At 43.0% G+C, this 26,444-nt stretch overlaps 3 protein-coding genes across 4 annotated transcripts; all 3 read left to right on the top strand.

The window, feature by feature from the left end:
* The first annotated feature begins 215 nt into the window (after nucleotides 1-215).
* Nucleotides 216-3,396, top strand: LOC145793036 (28 kDa ribonucleoprotein, chloroplastic-like). The gene is made up of 4 exons (XM_082875423.1): nucleotides 216-879; nucleotides 2,293-2,394; nucleotides 2,627-2,899; nucleotides 2,987-3,396. The coding sequence occupies exons 1-4, from the start codon at nucleotides 415-417 to the stop codon at nucleotides 3,038-3,040; spliced, it is 894 nt and encodes a 297-aa protein (XP_082731549.1). The 5' UTR covers nucleotides 216-414; the 3' UTR covers nucleotides 3,041-3,396.
* Nucleotides 3,397-16,289: 12,893 nt separating this feature from the next.
* On the top strand, nucleotides 16,290-22,127 carry LOC145793035 (nuclear transport factor 2-like). Of its 2 annotated transcripts, none has more exons than XM_082875421.1 (9): nucleotides 16,290-16,775; nucleotides 16,859-16,993; nucleotides 18,292-18,598; nucleotides 19,175-19,437; nucleotides 20,114-20,300; nucleotides 20,521-20,642; nucleotides 20,728-20,793; nucleotides 21,354-21,435; nucleotides 21,514-22,127. In XM_082875421.1, exons 1-9 carry the CDS (start codon nucleotides 16,737-16,739, stop codon nucleotides 21,720-21,722), a joined length of 1,410 nt encoding a protein of 469 aa, XP_082731547.1. In that variant the 5' UTR covers nucleotides 16,290-16,736; the 3' UTR covers nucleotides 21,723-22,127. The 2 variants fall into 2 exon arrangements, with proteins under 2 accessions (XP_082731547.1, XP_082731548.1); XM_082875422.1 differs by having other exon boundaries at nucleotides 16,361-16,775; nucleotides 20,120-20,300.
* Nucleotides 22,128-22,840: 713 nt separating this feature from the next.
* LOC145793828 (uncharacterized) lies at nucleotides 22,841-24,310 on the top strand. The gene has a single exon (XM_082876702.1). It carries the CDS (start codon nucleotides 22,841-22,843, stop codon nucleotides 24,308-24,310), a length of 1,470 nt encoding a protein of 489 aa, XP_082732828.1.
* Nucleotides 24,311-26,444: the final 2,134 nt, after the last annotated feature.

Below are 26,444 nucleotides of genomic sequence, written 5' to 3'. Positions count from 1 at the left end.
CCTCTCTCTCATTGGTTACATTTTCTTTTTCTTTTTTTTTCCTACTCCTCCAATCACCACCCGTCACGTGGCAAAGGAGTGAAGGGTGACCCAAAAGAGGTCCCATGCATTATTGTTTTTATTAACAGGGTGTGTGTCAGGAATGTGCCACACCACACCACACCACACCACACCATTGCTATAGGAGTAGCCCCGAACAAAGCATAAAACTACGTAACTCTTGATCTCATACTGTCCTTGTTGGACCCCAAACCTTATCTCTCTCTGTCTCCGCCAATCCCATTGGACACAATCTCACCACATCAGCTTAGATAGCTCCATCTCTCTGTATCTACACACAAACCCAACTTTTCAACTGTAAAACAAGATTCCTCTTCATCCACCACCACCATCCACAGCCCACATTCCGGCGACATGGCCGCCACTGCCGCCGCCGCCGTAGCCTCCTCATTCTCCACATCTATGCAAACCCTCAAGTGCATCCGCTCCAACAAGTACTGGGCATCATCATCCGATCCTCTCCTCAGAATATCATCAACAACAAGAATGTTATTCCAAGTCAGATTAGTGTCTCTGTCTCATATTCATGCCCCCGAGGCGTTCTTGGGCGGACCCATCTCCCAGAAGTGTCGGATTCCGAGGATATCGGCCGCCGTAGACCAGGAAGAGGCGGCGGCCACTCCCTCCGTGGAGGCGGCGCCGCCACCGGCGGAGGAGGAGGTGGAGGTGGAGGTGGAGGAACTGTCAAGTGGTGGTGATGATGAGGAGGTTATTAGTACTGTGAATACCAAGCTTTACTTTGGGAATTTGCCTTACCATTGTGACAGTGCACAGCTTGCTGGGATTATTCAAGAGTATGCTAGTCCAGAGCTTGTTGAGGTATTTCAGTCAATCCCCCTTACAATTTTACTTATTTATTTTGTGTTAAAAAACATATATTTTAAAAGAATGATTAGTCTTTCATCTTCTTCTTTTTTCAACAAAGTTTTTTGCTGGTGTTACATTGGCAACTGCAAGAATGCAAAGTAGAGAGTTAGTGGATTGGAAAATTAAGGTTATGTTTGGTTCCTGAATTTAAGAAGGGATTTGTAGTGAAGAAAAAAAAAAGGGACAAATTATTAGAGTGATTGATGTGGTGGACTTCTGGACTCAATTCATATTATTAGAGTGATTGATTGGTTAATTAATGTCTTAGGGTTTGGTTTGGTAGATAAGGTGCTCTCTCACCATGCTAGGATTAAAGTCTTGCCATTTATTGATACAGCTTCCTTTTCCTTATTAAAATGAGCTTAGAATCATATTAGCTCCATTACCACTTACCACTTGTGTTTTGGAACATATATGATCAGGTTTGTTGGAAGCTTGAACTATAATGATATGGCAATATTGGCACTTGGTGCCTCAATTGAACAGTTCAGATCATTGGGTTGGTCTGGATGTTTAATTTACTGGCTATGCTTTAGTTATTGTATAGTGATGACTGGATTGTGTAAGCATATGAATATTTGCTCATTTGTGAGCCTAATGTTTGGCATATGAGGAGCCGATTGAGTTAAGCAAATGTTTCATTTGGCCTAACATTTTGATCCCTTTGAATATTCTACATAACAAGGCAATTGTTTTTGCTACGACTTCAAACAAACAAGCTATCGATGAATCGCTGACTCCATCTTTACTACAATCTTGTTTTCCGGCCTAATCAAGACAAGGTTATGTTTTAGTTTAAAGCTATGAGAGTTAAAAAGCCAAGCTTGGAATTGCATCCACTGTAAGCTCAGTTGAGTCGCTTGTGACGTTGCTGTTAATTGCTCAGAATTCGTTAAATGAATATAAGAAAACCATCCAAAAACTATCACCACTCTGTGACCAAACCTCGATTTTACACTTCCGATTTCTAGATTTAAGTTTCTTTTTCTGCGATATACCCTTTTCATTTATCCTATTTTTTATTTAGAAATCAATTGAGAAAAAAAATTGTAGTTTAGATAGAGTGCGCCTTTAATATGCTTCACATTTCCAATTTCAACTTCAGTTTTAACTTAAGAAACACTGTTTGTTTTTCCACCACTTGCCACTTGAGGTTAAATCATATCAGCTTCATCAGTTCAACCAATTGCAGACTAGCAAGTCAAAACTGCTTATGCTTGATTTTGATTGATAAAATTTAGCCTCTGTATACACAACGCATTCTATGTGGTTAAAATTATTGAATAATTGGCATGTTGTATTATTTTTGTTTTATTCTTTATCTCTAAAGGAGACTCCATAACTCTTCAATTCAAACGGTTGCAGGTTCTTTATAATAGAGACACCGGAAGAAGCAGAGGATTTGCGTTTGTGACGATGAGTAGCATTGAAGATTGCAATGCAGTCATCCAAAATCTTGATGGAAGTGTAAGAAACTCTCTTTCTTTCCCTTGCTCCCTGTGTGCACGTGTATATGCACCCGCGTGTCACTCCTCATGAGACAAGATATAGCTTATATTGTAATTAGAAGCAATAGAGTTGAGTGATTTGGTAATTCATTTATTGATGCAAATTAGTTTTAACTATTCAAATTTTCCTTTCTTGCATGTACCTGTACATCTATTACTAAATCTTTTGTAATAAAAACTTCATTATTTAGGAATATGGTGGTCGGACATTGAGGGTGAACTTTTCTGACAAGCCTAAACCAAAAGAACCTTTATATCCAGAAACCGAGTACAAACTCTTTGTTGGGAATTTATCCTGGTCAGTCACGTCTGAAAGTTTGACACAAGCATTTCAAGAATATGGAAATGTGGTTGGAGCTAGAGTACTCTACGATGGGGAAACAGGAAGGTCTCGTGGTTATGGTTTTGTCTCCTACGCAACGCAATCAGAGATGGAAACTGCCCTTGAGTCTCTTAATGGAGTGGTATTCACTTCTCTCTGTCTCTCTCAAATATGCACATTTTCAACACAACACAATTCAATTTATTTTTACACTTTTGGGTTTTTTCAGGAATTAGAAGGGCGAGCCATGCGTGTGAGCCTAGCGGAAGGAAAACGACAATAATATGAAAGCAGAAAGTGTAAATTCATTTGAGACATACTGAAGTTGGATGTCAATGGCCTTGCAGAAATGAAAGACTTGTTCTTTTTAACTGCTACACATTCTGTTAGTCATAGGCAATCCCTCCCTTCTCATTGTCTATAACTCATTTTCATTTTTTTATTTCACATCTTTTTGAGAGGGACTGGACTACTTTTTGTAGAAACAATATGGATTTGCTATTTTCAACAGCGTAGATGTTATTATCACTGAGACATGGTTGAAAACTTAGGTAAGCCAAGCTCAACACAGTTATTTTGAATTTCTATGTTAGGTGGTGGCTCCTTATTTTCAAGTAAAATGAAAGGTCTTGAGTAAAACATCGGATCTTATTTCAATTGTTACAACAAATTTTTATTTTTAGACTCGTTTTCCTTATGGATGGGTCTCTTGTCATGTTCGTGTCAGGTCATTTTAAGTTTGTATCAAAATTATCTCAACATTGACTCAACTAGATTATTATTTCGTGTTATCATGTTGTGTAATTTTTGATTTGTATCTAGTTATGTTAGGGGTATTTTGGAAAGATGGTTAAAAGTTATTTTTTAACTTTTTTTTTTTATTTTTTTGTGAAAGAATGAAGTGGGTTAAAAGATGGAAAGTGACTTTTAACTTACTTTTTAAAATAACCGTCAATGCATCCTGTCATGTCAAAAACAAAATAATTTTCAAAAGCAATAGCAAATAATCCTAAAATAATTATGACTCCCAACACATCTAGCCCAACCACATAAAAATGTATAGAGATTTAAAAAAAAAAAAATGACACATTTCAAGGTCTCGTGAAATTTTAACAATTTTGAAATGTGGGGCTCTTTAATAAATTTAATTTAATTACATTATAGCGGTTAAATTCAACATTTAAAGAAATTCAACATTTGAAGAACACATTCAATAAGGTAGTGTTTGGTAAACATGTTGGGCTAAGTAATCATAAAAGTATAAAAAAAAAGTTAAAAAATTACAAAAAGTCAAAAATCATAAAAAAGACAAAAAAAAATTTACTATTTCAAAATTAAAAAGTCAAAAAAATCAATCAAAAATATTAAACGAATAAAAAAGTACTAGGTTAAAAAAATTAATAAAACCAAAAAATCAATTAAAAAAATTGTTGCAAAACGAAGACTAAGTTACATGATTATACACTTCAAAATTATTCGGAAAAAGTTATGAAACCTTTTTTTGATACTGAAAACTGATGATGAAGGGCATGATTCTCCCCATAATATGTCACTTCTCACCATACTTGATGAGACAAAAATTACTGTACCAATAACATTGATAATCAAAATATTTTTCATTTTCTTAGCCATTATTACAAAATTAATGTGGCCTTTGGAGAATTGGCTAGTTTACTCCGACTTATAATAAGTTAGTAGTAATCCAGAAACATAAATAAAAATTATTCCCTCCTTATTTTTAAGATAATTAAATTTTCATTTATTCAGATCATTTTTATTGGGTAATTGGTAAGTCTGATTGACCAAAATTTTTATGTGTGGATTTTATTTTCAATTTTGATTGTTTAAATATAATTTATATATTATACTTGATATTAATTATTATGATGTAGAAAAAAACAACAAAAGGCCATCAAAATCAAACATAATAATTGTTGATACAGTTTATCCCAATGAATGGAGTGTACTGGTCCAAACTCCTCAAGCCCAAGCCCAAATGATCGAGCCCACCGGATAACCTGCAAACAAGTTCAGCGGGGAACGGGGTAGTCCCCCAGTGAACCCTCCGACGAGCAAGTTAGGAAGAGAAGTAGAGTATATGAGGAGAGATTACAGATAGAAAGCTTAACCTTTTTCTTGTCTTCAACGTTCGCTTATATCCTTTGGCAATCATTTCGCTGTCCCTTCCGACCTGCTCTCCTCGCCGAAAGCCTATGCTGTAGCTTACCTTGCTCAGGGTAAGGAGGTCTTGTTCCAGCGGAGAGGTGTTGTCGTAATAAATACTGTGATGGGCTGCATTAATGGTGATGTGCAGTGGCAATAACTTTGTAGATCTTTGTTTGCTAATGTGGCTCGTCCTTCTCTTGCCGTGTGTCTGAATATCATTGGCTCTTTATGCCATGTTCGACCCCAGCTGTCCTGGACCTCACCAGCTGGGTTATGCACTGGGCTTCAAGTGATGGGCCATAGGTGATTCGTGGCCTTTATGGGCTTATACATGTCAGTAGTCTCCCATTCTCGAGTGCAGCTTTAGTCCAACGAAGGGAATATTAGTGACGTAGATGAGTGTGTTAGGGATTGGCAGGATGGAGGTCGACTGGAAGGAGTGATCGAGGGGGGGTGAATCGACCGGGAGGTGGTCCGACTGCACAGGGCGACCGAGTGGAAGGGCCGATCACGGAGAGGACCGACCGCGAGGTTGGCCGAGCAGGAGGGCCGACCGCAAGGAGGGCCGATCGCGGTGTTGGTCGAGCGGGAGGGCTGACCACAAGGAGGGCTGACCGCGGCGTTTGGCCGAGCGGGAGGGCTAACCGCGAGGAGGGCCGACTGCAGTGTTGGCTGAGTGGGAGGGCTGACCACAAGGAGGGTCGACCGCGACGTTTGACCGAGCGGGAGGGTTAACGGCGAGGAGGGCCGACCGCGGTGTTGGCCGAGTGGAAAGGCTGACCACGAAAAGGGCCGACCGCGGTGTTTGGCCGAGCGGGAGGGCTGACCGCGAGGAGGGCCGATCGCGATGTTGGCCGAGTGGTATGGTCGGCAGCAGGGAGGGCCGACCGTGAAGGGTGAAGTGGAGGGGCGGGGGGCTCGAGACGCAACATGTCACGTGGTGAGTTGAAGTGGAAAAGACAAGGTAAGGGGAGGAAACAGGGGATCATGGACGTACACGTGGCAACATCCCGTAGGGGGGAAGATTAGGCGTTGGATCAGAAATGAAACGGTAAGTCATTATGGGTGTTGAAGAGACAGTTTTGGCAGATGATTTTGAAAAGTTTTCAAACTGGCGAAAATTAATTGGGATCCTTGGAATACGGGCAAACCGTGGGCTTTTGGCATTATTCGATTCACCTACCTGTTTACGAAAAATCAAAATATTCTAAGTGTGAATGCCTTTGTTGCTCACAATACACCTTTGCAACACTTTTTCGATTTCCTTGTACCTGCCGCCGAAACGATTCACAAACATACCACAGAAATGGCCCAAAAAGGAAATGTGATTGTCAGGGTGGACCCACTTGGAGATGATGATGCTATGGAGCTAGCGGCGCAGTATAGGACAGAGAGGGTGGGGGAATCGACAGTACAATCCCACGATTCCACCATGATAACAGCTCCAAAGCCAATCAGCCAGGCGGAACCAGATCATTGGCACACGAAGGCTGACAAATCCACGATTACTGCAGCGAAATTGGAGGCTATCCGCGAAAAATACCAGATCCTTGGAGAAGTGGAGTTATTGCTGCCGACATCAACGGAAAGGCCGTCTGACGCCAGGCCAGGAGAGTTTTCCCTTTATGAGGAAGCTCTGAAGGGTGGACTGAGGTTGCCACTACCGCAAGTGGCAGTGGATGTGCTCAACCGTCTAGAGGTAGCACCGGGGTAACTAATGCCCAATGCGTGGAAGATCCTACTGGCCTGCGCAAGTGCGTGGCCGAAAGTGAATGGAGGGGAGGCTATGACAGTAGACGAATTCTTTGCATGTTATAAGGCCTCAGGGCAGCAGGAGACGTGGGTTACTCTACAGGCAGTAGTGGGGAGAGGGTTGGTGGCGGGGCTGCCGTCGTCGATCAAGAGGTGGCGACCACGATGGTTCTATATGTCTGCCAATGGGGGGCTTGGAGTGCGCACCATTTGGAAAGTACCCATCAGGTTTGTGGAGCCGAAGCTGGGAGCAGCCGTAGAGGGGAGGGTGAAGAGAGTGAAAGAGTGAAGGGAGAAAGAAGGGGCCAAATGGGACGAGCTCGTTCAGCCGTCTGCATTGTTTAAGGCAGGGTTGGGTCCAAAGCCAAGTAGTGGGGACCTCAACCGAGCGGAGTTGGAGGCGAAGAGAAGGGCTCAGGAGGCGGAGGATCAGGCCATCCTAGCTAAAGCCCAAAAATTCAAAGAGTCCTAAGCCGACCGACCACCAAAACCGGTTGCAAGGGAGAGGATTGGACCTCACCCCAAACCCTTGGGAAAGAAAAACTTAGGCGATTTTGTGCCACGGCCGCCCCCAACAGACCCTTTGAAGGAGAGGTCTTTGAAGGAGATTGAGGCATTGGGCGTGGGGAAAAAGAAGAAGAGGGTGAGGCGGAGTGAGGAGGTGCCTACCCAGAAGAGGAGGAGGGAGACAAGTGTGAAGGAAACCAATGCTGCCAAGGGGGCTGAGGGGGGAGAAGTGGAGGGAACCCTAGGAAAGGTAGGTGGCCTAGAAGCGGTGGATGTTGCTTCAGAGGGCATGGAGGTGGTGCCAGTGGTGGCGGCGATCGCTGCGGGGGTCGCGAGGGCCGTCCCTAAAGGGCAAGGAGAAGATGGGGCAAGCGGCCCTGACTCAAGAAGAGAAGAGCAGCCCCAGGGGGACCCTACACCCCAAGGAGGGGGAGTTGGTCTGACCACAGCGATCTACCAAGCTCGCGCGGTGGCTGGGCGGCTGGAGGGAAAAGATGGCCCAGCTAGGGCAGGGGCAGACCGCCTAGTGGGCATCGTAGAAGAGGCAGCCCTGCTCTCGGCATCCAGATTCAACGAGGCTGAACTGCTGAGGGGGTTATGCTCCGCCCAAATGGAGGTAACCACCTTAGCAGCGGCTCTGTTGAGGAAAGCGGGGGCTGCCAAACTCAAGGCAAATGAGGCCAAGGCCTAGCTTGCGAAGTTGGAGAGGGAGAGGGATAGGAAGAGGGCGAGTTGGAAAGTTGCCCATGCTGATCTGCAAGCAGTTAAGGTGGAGCTGGAGAGCATACGCCGCCAGGTTGTGTCGCTCGAGTTCTAACTTGTTGGCGAGCAGAAGAAGTTGGAGGAGGCCCAAAGAGCCTGCGCCGTCGCGGTCGAGTGACATGAAGAGGCCATGAGCAGTAATGAAGAGCTGGTCAGGCAAAAAGATGAGGCCGATGGCAAAGTGGGCGATCTCCAGAAGGAACTGGAGGGCAAGCGCGCCAAGGCAATAGAGGAGAAGGGGAGGCTTCAGAAGGAGTTGGAAACAGAGAGAGTGCAGGCGACGGCGGAGAAGGAGAGCCTGAAGAAGGAATTGGAGGCAGAAAAGGCGAAGGCTGCGTCGGAAAGGACAGCCCTACAGAAAGAGCTGGACGAAGAGAGGGCGAAGGCAACCTTTGAAAGGGCGGCTTATCCCGATCTGCGCGTCGCAGCAGTGGAGCAATTCAAAGGGTCTGCCGAATTTCAAATGGCGGTTGATGCCGCGGTCGCGAGCAGCCTTACTAGGCAAGAATCTAGGGGGGCGAGCCCATCGAGAACGACTGTTGGAGGAAGAATTGAAGCAGAAGTTATTGAAAGCTTCCAGCAGTTAGACTTTTATAAGCACGAAATGGCTGAGTACTAGGACAGTGGCTGGAAGACGTTCAAACGTAGCGCTGAAGAGCTGCTTCCAAACTTAAACCTTAGTAGTGTAACGATTGGCGAAGACAATGTGGGCCAAACCCCCCTGGATGAGGGCATTGAAGAAGAAGACCTCCTCTCCAGTGAGAAGGAGTAACTAGGGAGGAAGGAGAAGGAGACTATGCATCGACATTGTTTTTGTTGTTGTTTTTTTTTTTTGAATTGCTGTAATGAAATTTTGTATAAAGTTGTGGATAAATAAAATTTCAGTTGTATTGTGCATTTCACTGTTTTTGCTTGTGCGTCTGAAATGGATGAAAACATGTGATAAAAACTTGTGGTGAACTTGTGATAAAAGTTGCATTTAGGAATTTCTCAAGATAGAGTGGGATTGAAATTGTAATAAGGACTGGGTAGACTCCTTAAGGCAGAGCGAAATTGGACTTGTAATAAAAACTCAATGCAGAGTAAAGTTAAACTTGTGATAAAAACTCAATGCAGAGTAAAGTTAAACTTGTAAAATGTAGTAAAATTACAAGTGTGTGTTTGCCACGTTGCTCGAGTAAGTTGGTGGTTTATGGATGGAGGCGTGGTTTATGAGGAAGAGAGAGCTAACTTGTGAGGGTTTGATTGAGGAGAAAATAACCTGTGTCTGACCCTGGGGTTGTGGCGCTCGGTCTGGCTAAAACCTGTTAGGCAGGCCGAGTGCTTCTTGCTCGGTCTGGCAAAGGCTCTTACTGCTCGGTCTGGGCGAGGTTCTTAGTGCTCGGTCAGGCCGAGGTTTTTGATGCTCAGACTGGCTGAGGCTCTTGTGCGCAGTTTTGCTGAAGCTTTGGATGCTCAGTCTGGCTGAGGCTTTTGATGCTCAAGTGCACATTTGAAATACGCTCGATCTTGCTGAGGCTTTTGATGCTCAGTCTGGCTGAGGTTTTTGGTGCTCAGTCTGGATGAGGCTTTTAGTGCTTAGTCTGGCTGAGGCTTTTAGTGCTCAGTCTGGCTAAGGCTTTTTCGTACTCAGTCTGGCTGAGGCTTTTAGTGCTCAGTCTGGCTGAGGCTCTTAGTGCCCAGTCTGGCTGGGGCTGTTGACGGTCGGTCTGGCTGAGACTTGTAATAAGTGCTGCAAATGAGAATGTTATTGAGACAACACATAGATAGCCAAGGTATAGAATTGTTGTCATGATCAGTGTAATTCAGTCGATACAAGTTTACATTATGTAACAAAACAAAAAGAAAATACAACAACTGAGCAATACAACAGTAGGGACTTATTGAAAGTAGCGCTTCAGGTGTTCAGCGTTCCAGGGGTGGGGGAGATCTCGACCTTTCATGTCTTAAAGTCGGTAAGTGCCCGGACGCAGTCGGGCTTTTACAATGTAAGGTCCCTCCCATTTGCGTGCCAGTTTACCCTCGGTCGAATTTTTGGTGGCAAGGGTTGCTTCTCTCAAGACAAGGTCTCTTACAACGAACTCCCTTGGTCGGACTTTGCGGTTTTAGTATGTTCTCATTTTCTGTTGGTATGAGGCCAGTCTGACAGCAGTGGTTTCTCTGAGTTCTTCAATTAGGTCCAGGTCTGCCCGACGGAGCTCTTCCGTTAGTGTTGGATCCGGATGTAAAACTCTAGGGATAGGCAGACCGACTTCTACCAAAATAACTGCCTTAGCGCCGTATGTTAAGCGAAAAGGAGTTTCCCCAGTGGGAGTCCGTGTTGTAGTTCGGTAAGCCCAAAGTACATTTGGTAGTTCCTCGGCCCAGAGCCCCTTGGCAGCTTCTAGTTTGGTTTTGATGATCTTCAGAAGAGAACGGTTGGTGACCTCAACTTGGTCATTGGCTTGGGGATGTCCGGGAGAAGAAAAATATGGTTGAATTTGGAGGTCCGCACAGAACTTCCTGTACTTGATGTTGTCGAATTGTTTGCCGTTGTCGAAAACAATGACCTGGGAAATGCCAAATCTGCAAACGATCGACTGCCAGATAAACTTGGTTGTGTTCCGCTCGGTAATGGTGGCAAGGGGTTCTGCCTCTACCCACTTAGTAAAATAATCAATGGCGACAATGGCAAACTTGGTCTGGCCTCGGCCGGTGGGTAAGGGGCCAACTAGGTCAATCCCCCACTTGGCGAACAGGTAGGGGCTGCAAAGTGTGATCAATTCAGTAGGAGGGGCACGAGGGATACTGGAAAAACGCTGACACTTATCACATTTGAGCACGAAGTCAGTCGCATCTTGGTTGAGAGTAGGCTAGAAATATCCAGTGCGAAGTATCTTATGGGCCAGGGACCTGCCGCTCAAGTGATTGCCGCAGATACCCTCATGAATTTCTTGCATCACATAAGTTGCTTGAGTCGGGTTAAGGCACCGCAGGTAAGGGCGTGAGAAACCACGTTTGTACAAAATGCCGCTGACGAGGATGTAATTGGACGATCGGGCCCTGACTTTGGCGGCTTGCTGTTGGTTGTCTGGAAGTTCCCCCATTGTCAGAAATAGAAAGATGTTTGACGCCCAAGGGATGGGCTCATTTTTAAGGAACTGTATTTCATGCTGGTCGGGGAAAAATAGAGGGGTGGGTTAGGTATTCGAGGCGGACACCACTGCTGAGGTCAGATTGGTCTGCGGAAGCCAATTGGGCCATCTCATCTGCCTTAGAGTTCTCCGCCCGAGGGATGTGCTTGATGTGGAAGGTATTGAAGAGGCGAACAAGGGGAAGTGCAAGATCCCTGTAAGCCCGCATTATGTCCTCCTTGGCATCGAATTCTCCCGTGATCTGTCCGACGATGAGCTGGGAGTCACTGAGCACTTGGATGTGGCTGACACCAATGTCCCTGGCTAGGCGAAGGCCTGCTATCAGTGCCTCATATTCGACCTCATTGTTACTGGCCTCAAACAAGAAACGGAGTGCACATTTGAAATAACTACCCTCAGGGGCGGTGAGGATGAGGCCTGCCCCACTACCTTGCCTGCGGGATGATCCGTCGACGTTGAGAGTCCAACAGTGAGGGTCTTCTGGCTCGTTGGGAGCTGGTGGGGGTAGAGAGGCAGTGGCTGGGGTAGGATTAGTGAATTCTAGGATGAAGTCGGCTATAGCCTGCCCTTTAATTGCTGTCCGGGATCGGTAAGAGATATCAAACTGGCTGAGTTCCACTGACCACTGCATGAGTTTGCCGAAAAGTTCTGGTTGCTGCATGACCTTCTTCAAGGGTTGGTCGGTGAGGATCACTATGGAATGGGCTTGGAAGTAAGGATGGAGTCGTCTAGAGGCGGTGACCAAGGCCAAGGACAATTTTTCTAACAGTGGGTAGTTCTGTTCCGCTCCCCTGAGGGCCCGACTGATGTAGTAGACCGGTCGTTGGACAGAGCCGTCTTCCCTGATAAGTGCTGCACTGACAGCGGTGTTTGACACGGCTAAGTAGAGGAAGAGGGGCTCGCCCACAATTGCTTATGAAAGGAGGGGAGGGTTGGCCATGCACTGTTTCAACTGTTGAAAAGCCTCTTCAGATTCAGATGTCCATTCAAAAGTTTGCCGAAGAACTTTGAAGAATGGTAGGCACTTATCTGTGGCGCGGGAAATGAACCGATTGAGGGCTGCAACTCGGCCAGTGAGTCTTTGGACTTCTTTGACCTTTCTGGGTGACTGCATCTCGACCAAGGCCTTGATCTTTTCAGGATTAGCTTCAATACCCTGCTGACTGACCATAAAACCCAGAAACTTCCTGGATCCTACGCCGAAGGCGCACTTCTCTGGGTTGAGCTTTATTTGATACTTGCGTAGGGTGGCGAAGGTCTCCCGCAGGTCGGTCAGATGATCAGTGGAGAGTTTGCTCTTGACTAGCATGTCGTCGACATATACTTCTATATTTCGACCTATTTGGTGATGGAAGACGGCATTGACCAACCGTTGGTAGGTGGCCCCAGCGTTCTTCAATCCGAATGGCATTACTCGGTAATGGTAGGTGCCTCGATCGGTGATGAAGGATGTATGTTCCCGATCGGACGGGTGCATTAGGATTTGGTTATAGCCAGAGAAAGCATCCATGAAGCTGAGCATTTGATGACCGGCCGTGGCGTCGACCAGCAGATCTATGCGGGGTAAATGATAGCTGTCTTTGGGGCAAGCTCGGTTCAGGTTAGAGTAATCGACACAAAGTCGCCATTTGCCATTGTTCTTGCGGACGAGGACCACGTTTGACAACCATTTAGGGTAGTCGACATTTTTGATGAATTGGGCCTCAAGGAGCTTGTCGACCTCTGCGGCTATAAGAGTATTGCTCTCCGGATGAAAGATGCGCTGTTTCTGGCGGTAAGGTCGGAAATGAGGTTCAATACTGAGGCGATGAGTTATGAAAGAAGGGTCAATGCCTGGCATATCTGAATGAGTCCAGGCGAATACATCATTGTGCTTGGTCAGAAGGGCAGTAAGGTCGGCCTTAGCTTGGGGGGATAGTTGGCTGTCGATCTTAGCAGTTTTCATTGGGTTGGTGGGATCGATGGGAATCTCAACGAGCTCCTTCACTGGTTCGCCTCTGACCAGCTCGTCCTCATCTCGGGCGTCAAGTCCTTCAATGATCATGGCCTCCTTCAGCTTGACTTTCTTGAGTGAGGCGACATAACATTCCCTAGCTATGGTCTGCTCTCCCCGTACTGTCCCGACGCCCTGGTCGGTGGAAAACTTTATGGCGAGGTGGTAGGTTGAAGTGATAGCTTGGAAAGCGTTGAGGGCGGTGCGACCGAGGATGATGTTGTAGGCAGAGGGGCAGTCGACCACAAGGAAAGTGAGCAACTTGGTAGTCTGCCGTGGGTATTCGCCGATGGTGATGGGAAGATCGATGGAGCCGATGGAGGTCACCCGGTCACCGGTGAAACCGACCAAAGGGGTTTGGAGGGGAGATAGACTTTTCTCCATAATTTTGAGCTGGCAGAAGCAGCTGAGGAATATGATGTCTGACGAACTCCGTTGTCGATGAGAATCCGTTTGACCTTATAGTTGGAGAGAAGGGCAGAAATGACGAAAGGGTCATCATGAGGATAACAGATGCCAGTACAGTCGACGTCCGTGAAGGTGATGGGCTCTGTCCACTGCTTGGGCTGTTTGGAGGGTCGGTCTACCATGTCCACTGCTCTGTCCGAGCCTTGCCTTATCTTCCTGAGCTCTGCCCTCTGAGCGGAGCGGGATGGTCCGCCACAAGCAAAGCCACCAGAAATGACTCGGATTTCACCAACTGGCGGAGGGGGATTACCTGGAGGCCGAGGCTGTTGTGGGGGGCAATCATGGCCTTGGTTAGGTTGGGCTGGCTGTCGGGGTGGGGTACGCCGGCGGTTGTTTCTGAGGGGCTCGGTTCTTTGCCTTTGTTGTGGGCGGGTGTCCGTGAACCGGCTGAGACGCCCTTGACGAAAGAGGGTCTCGACCTGATTCTTGAGGTTGATGCAGTCATTAGTGTTGTGGCCATGGTCCTGGTGGAAACGACAATATTTGGACTGGTCTTTCCGGTTGGAAGGGGTCCGTGAGGATAAGGGCCATTTGAGGGGGTAATCCCGTTGGATCTGGTGGAGGACTTATTCCATGGGAGAATTAAGGGGCGTGTACCGCTCAAACCGACCGGGCGGTCGGGCTGGTGCCGACCGGTCAATGCGAGGAGGTCGGTCGGTATATTGGGGTGTTTGGCTGTTATATTGGGTGTTTTTGGGTTCTGAGTCTTTTCTCTTTTCTCTGGGGCTCGGGTTTTTGGATATTAGATCCTGCCGAGCGGCTAGTGAATCTTCGGCATTCATATATTTCTAGGCTTTGGATAATAGGGCTGCCATGGAGGTCGGGGAGGTTTTGGAGAGGGGGAAGAGGAAATCGGACGATCGTAGCCCGGCTATGAAAGCCGTGAGGATGACCTTATCGTCATTCTCCGCTACTTGTAGGGCTTCGGTGTTGAAGCGGGTAACGAAGCTGCGCAGCGACTCCCCCTCGGTCTGACGGATGTTGAGGAGTTGGGTTGCAGGGCGGCGTTGGCGCTGGGCTCCAATGAAATGGCTGAGGAAGGAGTCGCTGAGATGTTGGAAAGTGGAGACAGAATCCGCTGGTAACGGATTGAACCACAGTCGAGCTGACCCCTTCAGTGTCACGGGGAAAGCCCGACACATGATCTCGTCAGGGAAGGCATAGAGGATCATGAGAGTACGGTAGGTCTCCAGATGGTCAACTGGGTCCGTCGTACCGTCAAAGGAGTCAATGGTAGGTATCTTGAACTTGGCGGGCAAAGGTTTGTCCCGAATGAAGGCAACAAATGGTGAATTTGCCGTGGTAGAGGGTTTATGCTGAATATTCTGCATGACCCCTTGGAGTTGGAGCTTCATTGCTCGGAGCTCAGCGTCCCAGAGGAGAACGTGGTCACCATGGTCAGTCAATGGAGGCTGGACGCTGCTGGCCTCCCCTTCAGGGGTTGGTGCTACGACCGACGGGTGTGGGGGTAGTGGTGGTGGATTTATATGTGGGTGGGGAGGTTGCAAACCTTCCAAGTTGGGTGGATGGAGTTGTGAAGCAGTATGGCTCGGGGCTCTTTCTTGGTTGGGGGGAATATCTGGAGGTGGTGGAGGAAGTATCGGAAGGTTTCTTTGGAGTAAAGCATTTATCAAGGCCTGGTTTTGCTCGGCCATGCGGTTAATGCTGTTGGTAAGCTCGATAAAATACTGTGGTGGGTTGTTTGGATTGGGGAGGTCGGCTTGATGGTCGGTAGCATTATTTTGAGAAGCCATGGATCTAGTCGTGACCGTGCACTTTGACGGGTAGGAGAAAGAGGTTGTTGGAACTGGGTCTCCGGCAACAGTGAACACAACTAGCGTAAGGAGCAAAGCGTTCCCACAGACGGCGCCAACTGTTGATACAGTTTATCCCAGTGAATGGAGCGAACTGGTCCAAGCTCCTCAAGCCCAAGCCCAAATGATTGAGCCCATCGGATAACCTGCAAAAAGTTCAGCGGGAAATGGGGTAGTCCCCCAGCGAACCCTCCGACGAGCAAGTTAGAAAGAGAAGTAGAGTATATAGGGAGAGATTAGAGATAGAAAGTTTAACCTTTTTCTTGTCTTCAACGTTCACTTATATCCTTTGGCAATCATTTCGCTGTCCCTTCCGACCTGCTCTCCTCGCCAAAAGCCTATGCTGTAGCTTACCTTGCTCAGCGTAAGGGGGTCCTGTTTCGGCGGAGGGGTGTCTTGGACCTCACCAGCTGGGTTATGCACTGGGCTTCAAGTGATGGGCCATAGGTGATTCGTGGCCTTTATGGGCTTATACATGTCAATAATAATACTCTTCTATTAATTGGGAAAAAAAAAAGCGTTGGTTTTCCTCCAGTTCAGACTGGAGGGTACTGTTAGGCTTGTGAGAGTCTATTATGGGTCTCGTTTCAAAAATCTGAACCGTTCAATATCTAGAATTCGTCGATTATTATGTGCTTACAAAAAATCATATTGGTTGGATATCAATAGTTACATGATTAAATTAGTTTTGTATTAAAAAAAATAGTAAAAAAATAAACGATTAATAGAGATCTGATCCGATAAGATAGCTATCAAATCCAATCAACGTGATTTTTTACCAGCATATAGTACTTGACAAGTTCTACACATTGAATTATTCGGATTATCAAAACGAGATTCATGAAAAAAATATAATAAAAATCAACGGCTCAAATCGCATCCATTTAACAACCCAATTGCAAGAAACTATAGAACGGGTAGTAGACAACAAAATCTGAAAACCGTAACGGTAACGAAAACGAAGGGAGCGAATAATAAGCAAGGAGCGCAGGTTAGCAGCGACCCATGTAGAGACAGGTCATTTTCACGGTAAGATACGCCGGGTTAATGAGTCTCTGTCTGTGGTGTCGCCGAAACGAAACACAGCCGCAAAAGAGTGCTACAAAAACCAGTGGCGAAGAAGAGCACACTACTCTCTCTCTCTCTCTCTCTCTCTCTCTCTCTCTCTACATCTCCATTTTCTCTCACTAAATCCCATTCTCAGAATCTGAGATCTTTTCTAACAAAAAAACACCTCTGCCTCTCTCTCTCTAGAAAAAAGACTCACTAGTTTTATGTGATTGTAGTCATTTCTAGGGTTTCGTTTTTTTCAGATCTCGAGTCGCATTGCCGATCTAGGGTTTGATTGGAGCTCTAGGGTTTTAGAGCCCCTCGAGATTCGTCATGGCTACTCCGTTTCACCTGCCCGTCACTGCTGCTCAGGTCCTCTCTCTCTCTCTCTCTCTCTATATATATATATATATATTCACTCTCTCTCTCTAAATAGATGGGTCTTTGGATTTCAGGTTGGGACCTACTTTGTTGGGCAGTATTACCAGGTACTTCAGCAGCAACCAGAGTTTGTTCACCAGTTTTACAGTGAGGCCAGCACTATGCTTCGTATTGATGGGAACTCAAGAGAGACAGCCACGGCAATGCTGGTATTGTCTTTTTAGATTCTCTCTGTATGTTTGTGACTGTGTGTATGTACTTGAATTTTTGTATTTTAATTATAATTGAGGGTGGATGTCCAACAATCAAATGACGAGAACTAGACTTTTGAAGCAGGAAATGGGTTTTTGTTGTCTGTCATGCAATTCTGGTATCAAATTTACTGATGTTTTGCTGAATTATACACAAATTTGTGGAAATGTCCAACAATCAAATTACGAGAAATTCACCTTTTTATTATTATTATTATTATTGTATTGAATTTTATTCACAACAGCTATAGAATAAGGTAATTCAATGATTTTAGATGAAGAAAAAACCTTTTGGCTTAATGTGGAATGAACAATTGGATTTATCTATAGGGGGGAGCCAAGGCATCATTGGTTGGGTGCATTGCCTAAAAAGAAAGTTACAATTTTCAGGTGGAGTGGGACAAGGAGTTGAGGGATTGCTGAGTTTTTTTTAGTCTTTAAATTAAATACAGTTACCTGTATAAGGTTGTCATTGTAGGAGAACTAAATTTATAAAGTTCTGCCACACCATTGATAGTTTCTTATTTTTTTGAGGGGTCAAGCCTCCATAATGGGTTCAAAACTTGTACAATCTGTTTCTGTTATCTAAACCTATCTGTAATGCTAAATCGGATAATTTTTATCGTAGTTTTCATGGAAAAAGGGGTCCAGGGATGGTTTATTTATTACTTTTGATTCTTGCACACCCTTCATAGTAACCAGGCTTAAAAAACTCTGAATTTGGAGTATTACAAATATTCTTGGTGTTTGCATATCTGTTATGTGAGCTTAATGGTCTCTCGCTCTTCACACGCACTAGTTCTTATAATTGCTTATTCTACATTAATAATTGCAAAAGACACTTGCTTCGACAATAGTGGCCAGTCCATGCAAACTATAGGCACTAGGCAGCAGGAAGGACCTACTTGTCATAAAATAAAGAATCACTCTCTTAATTATGAAGTTGCAGCCATAGAGTGAGACCTAAAAAACGCATGTACCTTGTCGGTATCGGGTGTAACCTTTGATGTTATGTACTTGTCTAAGTAAGACCTGCAGATGCTTTTGCTGTGACGATTTCTCTGTCTTAATTCTACTTTAAGTTTCTCTTGTCATAATTTCATTGTTTTCTCTTGCTTCTAAAATGCTTCGTTCCAATCCTATGGTGCATCTTGTTGGTTCTATTTTGGACATTTCAATAGTCGGTTTGTAGTTTTCTAAATGGCAGCAAGTATCAAGCGTTTTGGGTTTACTCTTTTCCCCTTGCTTTCTGGCAGCAAATCCACACACTTGTCACATCTCTCAACTACACTGGAATAGAAATCAAGACAGTGCATTCTCTTGAATCTTGGAATGGAGGCGTTCTTGTGATGGTTTCGGGTTCTGTGCACATAAAGGACTTCAATGGAAGGAAGAAATTTGTGCAAACATTTTTCCTTGCACCTCAGGAGAAAGGCTACTTTATTCTCAATGATATTTTTCACTTTGTTGATGAGGAACCAATTCACCACCATCCAGTAGTCTATTTAGCCCAGAGCAATCTTGATTCAAAATTAAATGCTTCAGCTACCATTCGAGAACCAGGTATTATGATTGAATCTGTATTCCTTGAGGATTTCTACAATTAACCTCCCCCAGAATCTGAGAGGATTTTTGTCACTCGGAGTGAATTGTTATTCATCTTAAAAGGGACTAATATTTACTTGCAAAATCTTTGTTAACTATGCATTTGTATTTCATTGCAAGAGCTTTGATCAGTCAAATAAGCAACACTAAACGGATTTCCTCTGAGTAGCACTTTTTCTTTGGAATTAGTAATTCAGCAAAGAGTGTCAAAAAACGAAATCAGGGTGGGGAGGGAAGGGGATGCAATTCAATGACGCAAGAGTAAAAAAAGGGTAGGGTAATAAAAACAAGGGAAGAATAACTGGTGAATTGATCAAATATGACATTACCAATCATGCTATGACATTATATGTAATTTGATTATAAGATGACTGGCTTCTAGAATGAATTGTCAATTATTTGATTATAAGATGACCGGCTTCTAGAATGGATTGTCAATTTTGCATCTCAATTATGTATTCCATTCATATCCACATACTGGAAATATGTTCTTTGTTTTTCAGATGTTTGGTTAAGAAATTATGGCTTTTGCAGCATCCAACTACATGCTGGGTGGAGAGACTCAGGCAAGGGAGTTTGTGGCTCCTGCAGATGTCACAGAAAACGGTCCAGTTGACAATTACAGTTTATCGGATCAGCGGCTGCAGCATACCCCCGAGGCTGAAAGCATTCTTGAAGATAATTTTGCACAGTCCAATGGTTCTCTTCAAAACCCAACAAACCCTGTTTCAGAGCACCTGCTTGCTCCTGTTGAGGAACCTGTTGGGGAGCCCCAAAAGCACACTTACGCTTCCATTGTATGTTTTATTTAGTTTTTGCACTATATTTATGCATGTATACAAGCACACAACTGGTGGAACAATAAAAATGTCCCTTTTGGCTTGTCACCACCTGTCCCTCACATCTCACTGTCTTTTTCTTTTCTCCTGTTTTCATCTGTCTCTTTAGCCTCCCCGTGTGTTTATTCTTATTATTGTAGAAATCAATTGCCAGTTACTTTTTCCGTCATCCAACCGAATAGTGCTCCACTACCGGCCACGTCACAGCCTTACAAGCATAGTATAGTTTGGCTGAGAATACCTTAATGCCGAGAACTTTCATTTTCTGATGTCTATGATTTCTAGAATGGCTTTGGTCGCTGACAAATCAACAAATTTCCATGAAATAACTGGAGGAAGGGGAATAAAGTCCTTTTTTTCCCTTCCAGGTCAAGCAACTTCTAGTCTTGAATCTCTTAAAAAAATTCTTTGCTTCACATAAGAAACCTAAAATTGGATGAAATGCAAGATGATTGCGAGTTATGCCTCTTCCTAGGTCGAAGTTCATAGGACCTGTTTATAAATGAAACTCAGTTATAATGAACATCTGTTCCTTTTCTTTCCTGTGTACATAGGTTAACAGGACCCATGTGTGCATTATATAGAGTGGCTATCTCACATAGGGATTGACTTCTTGTTTAATTGTCATTTGAAGTTGCAGGTCTCTAAAGGACAATCTGCAACATCAGCACCTCAGCCTTCTTTCAACAAGTCCACGCCTCCTGCTTCAGAGTGGAATCATGTACCAGAACCACCTACTCAGCAGTTCATAGCATCATCAATTGCTATAGAAAGTTCAGGGGCTGATACTGCAGAAGAGTTTTCAGCTGTGGAAGATGAAGGTTGATGTTTCCCCTCCGTGTGCTACCTTATCCTACACCATGTTACTGTCATTAGAAGTATCCTAGAATCCTTTTAAAACCAGATGCATTAGTTGATAAAAATATTGATCGTGTAAATTCTGTGATGATTTTTTTGTAGTTCCCCGTTTCCTCAAAAGAATACCTGCATAGTGTTTAGATGCTGTTCCCTTATTTTCCCAACATGTCTTAATGTTCTCAGGTGAAATAAAGTCGGTTTATGTGAGAAACTTGTCACCTACTGTTTCTGCTTCTGAAATTGAGGAGGAATTTAGGAAGTTTGGTGAACTCAAGCCTGATGCTGTGGCCATTAGAAACCGAAAGGTTCATTCTTTTACTTCCCTCTTGTACTGCTCTTTTGACTTGGAAGAACTAATGTGTGATTTTTTTCTCACATGTTGATATGCAGGATATTGGTGTTTGCTATGCGTTTGTTGAATTTGAAGATATTACTGGCGTCCAAAATGCAATCAAGGTCTGAATATGTATATCCTAAAACTTCATTGTATTCTTTTATTCGTGAATTTGTTCATAAAAATTTAAATTTGGTCATACAATGCTCATGTGTTTTCTACCCTTTAGCTAGTTATTGTAGATCTTCCTTGTGCCAAATCTTTTATTTTATTTTTTTCCTTCTACCTGTTGGCTAACTGTTGTGATTCTGGTTATGAATGGATGTTTTGTTTTCATTTGCATTTTCTCATATTCTATCAATGGGCATTTAGTCTTATGCTTCTGTTCACTTGCTTTAGTTTTGCATCTGGTCACTAAAAAGTCGTTTTTGTCTACCTTCAAGTTCACGCTATAATTGTCCTGGTGGAATTTTACATTAAATTTGTCTTTCTTCACTGGATACTACTCAAGTTCAGGATTTGATTTACCTCTTCTTATTTTCCTTTTCCCTTTTAATTTTTTATTTTTAACATTCTGGGCAATAATTTTTTTGTGTTGTGGACCATATTCGGTCACTTAATGCAATCCGTTTCCTAGCCTGGATTCTGATGTAAAGTTGGTTTCCTTCGATTCTATCCGTAGGCTTCTACTGTTCAGATAACTGGACAACAAGTATTCATTGAAGGCCGGAGAGCTAACAGAGCCAATGCACCTCGAGGAGGAAGTAAGTACTTTAAAGAAAATACCCAATGATAATTTTATTTTAATGTAGTTTTGTTATAGTTGGGCTGTTTTTGGACAGGACGGGGTAGAGGCAGGGCTGGCTACCTAATGGAGGCTCCAAGGGGACGCTTTGGTTCTCGGGGTTTTGGCAGGGGAAATGGCCAGGATGGAGGTGACAAGGACTTCAACAGGCCGAGAGGAAATGGTTACTACCGACCAGCGCTTCGGCAGGAGAGAGGGATTTTGGGCAACCACGTGTCTAAAACTGGACAATACCAATCAGAGTGAACATATTTCAAGTCCTTTGAAGCACAGGGAAAAAAAGTTTTGAGTCAAGTCATTTGGGTTTAAAGATCTCAAATATATTTCTAGGAGGCTTTTCAAATAGATGCATAGCATTTTTGTTTATTCTGGAATTTCAATTTCAATTTAATTTTTTTTTTTTTTTGAAATTTTCACTTTGGTGGAGTTCATATTTTAAGAGGTAATGATTTTGCAATTTTGTGCTATTCTTCTGGTTTGGTTTATGAATTGTGGAGTGAAAGGAAAATAAACGAGAAAGAAAAAAAAATGGAATGTAAGAAGTGAAAATAATATGTATCTTTCCCTTGATAAATTCATAATCCAAAATAACAGAAATGTATCTGTGTTGGATTTATTTAGAAAAATATATATTGTTCTTGTATCGATGAATTTGATCTCTGTTTTTCTTTTGTGGTGGTTTGACTGGCATGTAATTGCACTTTTGCTAGAAGCATTAGCATTGTTTCTTCTTCTTCTTCTTCTTGATTTGATTTTTTTTAGTTTAATAGTCTTCCCATGGAATAAAAACATTGAAAATAAACATAAAAAATGACAACTATACTAAACATGTTTTCTCTTCTACTTGTTTAGTCTTTTAGCGTTGGAGATGAGAAACTAAATTTGCCAAAAAAATTATTAAAAAGAAAATAGAAAAGAGAAAGTAATTGCAAAATGAATTTATTTATTTGTTCTTCTCATTTTTTCAATTCATAAATTTATTTATTATTTAATGTCTTGTAGATTAATAAGTTGGTTACCTGAAAATTTGCCTAAATAACACTGATACCAAACCCCCATCCTCCTTATCTTCCTAAATTAGACATATAGACAACTCTATCAAACACACCAGTAAAATTGATATATTAACTCTCCTCCTCAATATTCGCTGGTCAATGTTAATGTCCTATGGAGGGGACTCTCTCTCCTTCCCCATTTCGTTCACCATCTTCCTCCCCTTGACGCCACCCCCTACCTCGTCGTCCTCTCTTCGGATGGCGGGCGACATCTTCCATCACCACCACTGTCTCCGCCCATAATAATATCAAAATTATTGAACAAGGCCATCATCGCAGTTGTCTCCGTCACCACCACCACCATTACGAATGTCTCATTTAAAGCCATTCCAACTTCTAGAAATAAATGTCATATCGGCCCAAGACTTGCACTGTGTGTCAAAGAACATGCGAACGTACGCAACTGCATGGGTTCACCCAAAGCGGAAGCTTTCCACGAGCATTGACGCCCATGGCCACAACAACCCTACATGGAATGACAAGTTTGTCTTTCGGGTCGACGACGAGTTCCTCCGCCTCGACACGTCAGCGGTTGTGATTGAGATCTATGCCCCTCGTTGGTTCTGCAACACCCTTGTAGGGACGGTCCGCGTTCTCGTGGGTAATGTTATTCCACCTCCAACTCGGCCCAATCTCCACCACCACCACCATGTGGGGATGCGGTTCACCGCGCTTCAAGTCCGCCGTCCATCAGGTCGTCCCCAAGGGATACTAAACATTGGGGTGACAGTGCTTGATAGCTCTATGCGAAGCATGCCTTTATATACTCAACCTGCGTCAGCTGTTGGATATCGTAATTTGATGGAAGAAGATCACAATGACGGAAATAATAATAATAGTAATGCACCCGTTTTGAAGCCCATATTACGTCGCTCACGAAGTGAACGTAGCGAACGGTTTCCATTTGATGATCTCTCCTCTGTTAGTGGTTCGATCATTACGATCACACAAAAGAAGGGGGTTCCTGGAAAAGCTAGTTCATTGCTTAGTGGTGGTTCAGAATCAACCATTGCACCAAAGGGAAAAGTTAAAAAAGGCAAGGCAAGTTCGGTGATTAGCGGTGCAGAACTCAGAGAAAAACCAAACGAGAAAGGGAAAAAAAGCAAGGCAAGTTCACTTATCAACGGTTCAATCATAAGTAAAGACTCACACAAAGGAAAAAAAATCAATGTCAAAAAATTCGAAAAACAACCTAGTTTACCCAAAAGTAAGGTGTCTGATGAAGAACACTATAATGCAAAGCCTCCTCCTCCTCCACCCCCAATGAAGAACAATGGGGTAGGGGTTGGAGTTCCAACGAAAGAGGCGGTGGTGGCGACGACAACTGGGAAGGCGATTTCGAAGTTTAATGGGTATGAGTTTGGGGGACCAAAAGGGTCGTCCATAGTGAATGGAAAATACACATACAATGGAGCACCACCTAAAGCTCCTTCTTTATGGTCGGACTCGGAAGTGGGTCCGTCACCGTCAGAGGTAGCGGCAGCGATGGCGAGGGAGAGGTACTTGATGGATGACAACCAAAGCTCGGTACTAGACGGGTGGAGTTTGGATGAAAGCGTCGAAGGGCTAAGATCAAAGCTCGAGAGGTGGAGGACGGAGCTCCCGCCTCTATATGATCGAGGAGGGTTTGGGAGTAGTAGTTTCAGATCAACTAGTCAGCACATATGGAGGCACACCGCAGACGATGCAGGCAGCGGATTGTTTTCATGCTTTGGCAACATATATGGATACGAGTGTCAGTGTATTTGTGGGAAGCCACGAGGGAAGGAGAAGCCTTAGCGGTCGGTTTCAGAGCCCATCGTCTAGTGTTGGCCGCTCATTTATTTCAATGACAACCTACAAGATCCTTTGTCGTGTTTTCTTGTCCTTAATCATTTTCTATTACACAAACTTTACTTGATGATACGAATTTAATTTAATGGTTTGTGTGCTAGAAAGGTGATTTGAGAAATCATGTGATACAAAAGTAATATGACGAAAGAAATAAGAGAATGTAAGTGATTCCAATGTCATGAATTCAATGATCTTCTTTGGTTGTGAATCAATAAGTAGGAAATTAATGGTCAATAAGATATGGGCAAAGAGGACATGTTTTCAACTATATATGTAACACTTTTTTTTATACTTTTTATTCTCAAACAAATAATGTTATAATAACTATCTATTTTTATCTTTTTTATTTTATCATATGATGTATCAATTTAGTTGTCAATACAACAGTAAATATATGCATTAGTAGTGAAGATCTATTACACTAATATTAAGATGATAAATTAAATGATGTACAAAAATGTCACAAGCATAATATTATTGTTCCCAAAAAAATGTAATAAAATTGTAATGTCACTCACTGCAAGGAACTTGGTGTTGTTTTTTGGGATTTTTGGTAAAATCCTCGTTTTTGGGCCTTTTTTTAGGATAAAGGACAACTCAACGAATTTCCCTTCAAAAAGCCCCTAAGTAGGAGACACATGGCTCATTAAGAACATTCTATAATTTGTATATTTTTTTGACCATATTGCACTTATATATATATATATATATCATATATTTGAAAATATGAGCTCATGTATACACGAATCTTGTATATTTGAATCAGTGAGGAGGATCTGCGAAATCAGTGAAGATGATCTGCGAAATCCATGAAGATAATCTCAAAATCTAAAGATCTCGCCCCCGACGATCTCGCCCTTGGTCACCAATACACGATCTCGCCATCGACAATCAACACTCTTAATTAAATGAGAGCTTACGTTTCAAATCTATACAAATCTATATCAGATTTAGAAGAGTTTCATCAAGATTTATGAGTGTTTATGGAGTTTTAGAGGTTTTGCTTCAATCACGTGTTTGATTATTATTAAAGTTCAATTAGGTATGTTGATTTGTTGATTAGTTTTTTTTTTTTGATTTATTTTTATTGTGTATGATCTGTTTTTGTTTGATAGAATGAGAGTAAAATTTTACTCTTGTATGTGCTCTGATTTTGTTTGATAGAATGAGAGTAAAATTTTACTCTAGTATGTGCTCCGTTTTTGTTTGATAAAATAAGAGTAAAATTTTACTCTGGTGTTATTTGTCCAATTTTTTATTTTTTATTTTTTTTGATACAATGACAGTAAAATCTTACTATGTTATTGTGTACTTCTGTTATTTGTTTTTAGACTCACAGTGGCAGTAAATTTTACTTTGATTGACAGTAAATTTTTACTGTCAATTGATTGCAGATTTGAAAAATGGTTATGCCTCTTATGTTGTTATGCAAGTATGGTGATCGTACCATTATGTTCACGGTTGTGTCAAACTGCACATTGAAGGACTTAACTGATTTCTTAAGTTGTAAATTGAAGAAGTTTGACAGTAGTGATTGCATACTGTTATCGTACTGTTTACCTGGATATTCACAATGCATGATTAATGATGATTCTGATTTTTAGAATATGTTGTTGCTTGTTTATCCCCTTGGTGCTGACCGTGTTGATATGACTATTAGAGAATTGGGTGAGGCTAGTGAATCTAACGTTATTGATGATGAAATGGATTCACTCCCTATGTTTTGTCAACATGAAGAAAAGACTTTGTTGTCTTTTAAATGGGTGAATGAAATTACTCATGTAGGTCAAAGATTTATTGGAGGTGTAAAGGATTTCCGGACTGCATTATGTAAATATGCCATTGAGATAGGATTTGGGTTTATGTGAAGAATGAAAAGTGTCAAGTCACAGCTGTATGTTCAATAAAAGACATTTTTGGTATATTGTTGAATAGTTGTCTATCTAAGTTAATGATTTGCTCTGTGGTTAAATATGACATTTTAATATATATATACATATATTATATATATATATATATATATATTTTCATGTGGTTGGATTAGTTTCATGTAAAGGAACTTATAATGGAGTTTGTTAAC

This window comes from Camellia sinensis, chromosome 6 (genome assembly GCF_055761805.1).
Source record: "Camellia sinensis isolate YWXY chromosome 6, ASM5576180v1, whole genome shotgun sequence".
Taxonomy (NCBI): domain Eukaryota; kingdom Viridiplantae; phylum Streptophyta; class Magnoliopsida; order Ericales; family Theaceae; genus Camellia; species Camellia sinensis.
The sequence above is the reverse complement of the archived record's forward strand: the minus strand, read 5'-3'. Positions and strand labels throughout refer to the sequence as shown.

Bases quoted from the DNA above. Each gene is read 5' to 3' on its own strand.
- LOC145793828 (XM_082876702.1), top strand. From the start codon at position 22,841: ATGTCTCATTTAAAGCCATTCCAACTTCTAGAAATAAATGTCATATCG.
- LOC145793036 (XM_082875423.1), top strand. From the start codon at position 415: ATGGCCGCCACTGCCGCCGCCGCCGTAGCCTCCTCATTCTCCACATCT. The intron at 880-2,292 runs GTATTTCAGTCA...AAACGGTTGCAG, and splicing joins CTAGTCCAGAGCTTGTTGAG to GTTCTTTATAATAGAGACAC. The intron at 2,900-2,986 runs GTATTCACTTCT...GGGTTTTTTCAG, and splicing joins TTGAGTCTCTTAATGGAGTG to GAATTAGAAGGGCGAGCCAT.
- LOC145793035 (XM_082875421.1), top strand. From the start codon at position 16,737: ATGGCTACTCCGTTTCACCTGCCCGTCACTGCTGCTCAG. The intron at 20,301-20,520 runs GTTGATGTTTCC...TAATGTTCTCAG, and splicing joins TTCAGCTGTGGAAGATGAAG to GTGAAATAAAGTCGGTTTAT. The intron at 20,794-21,353 runs GTCTGAATATGT...TTCTATCCGTAG, and splicing joins GCGTCCAAAATGCAATCAAG to GCTTCTACTGTTCAGATAAC.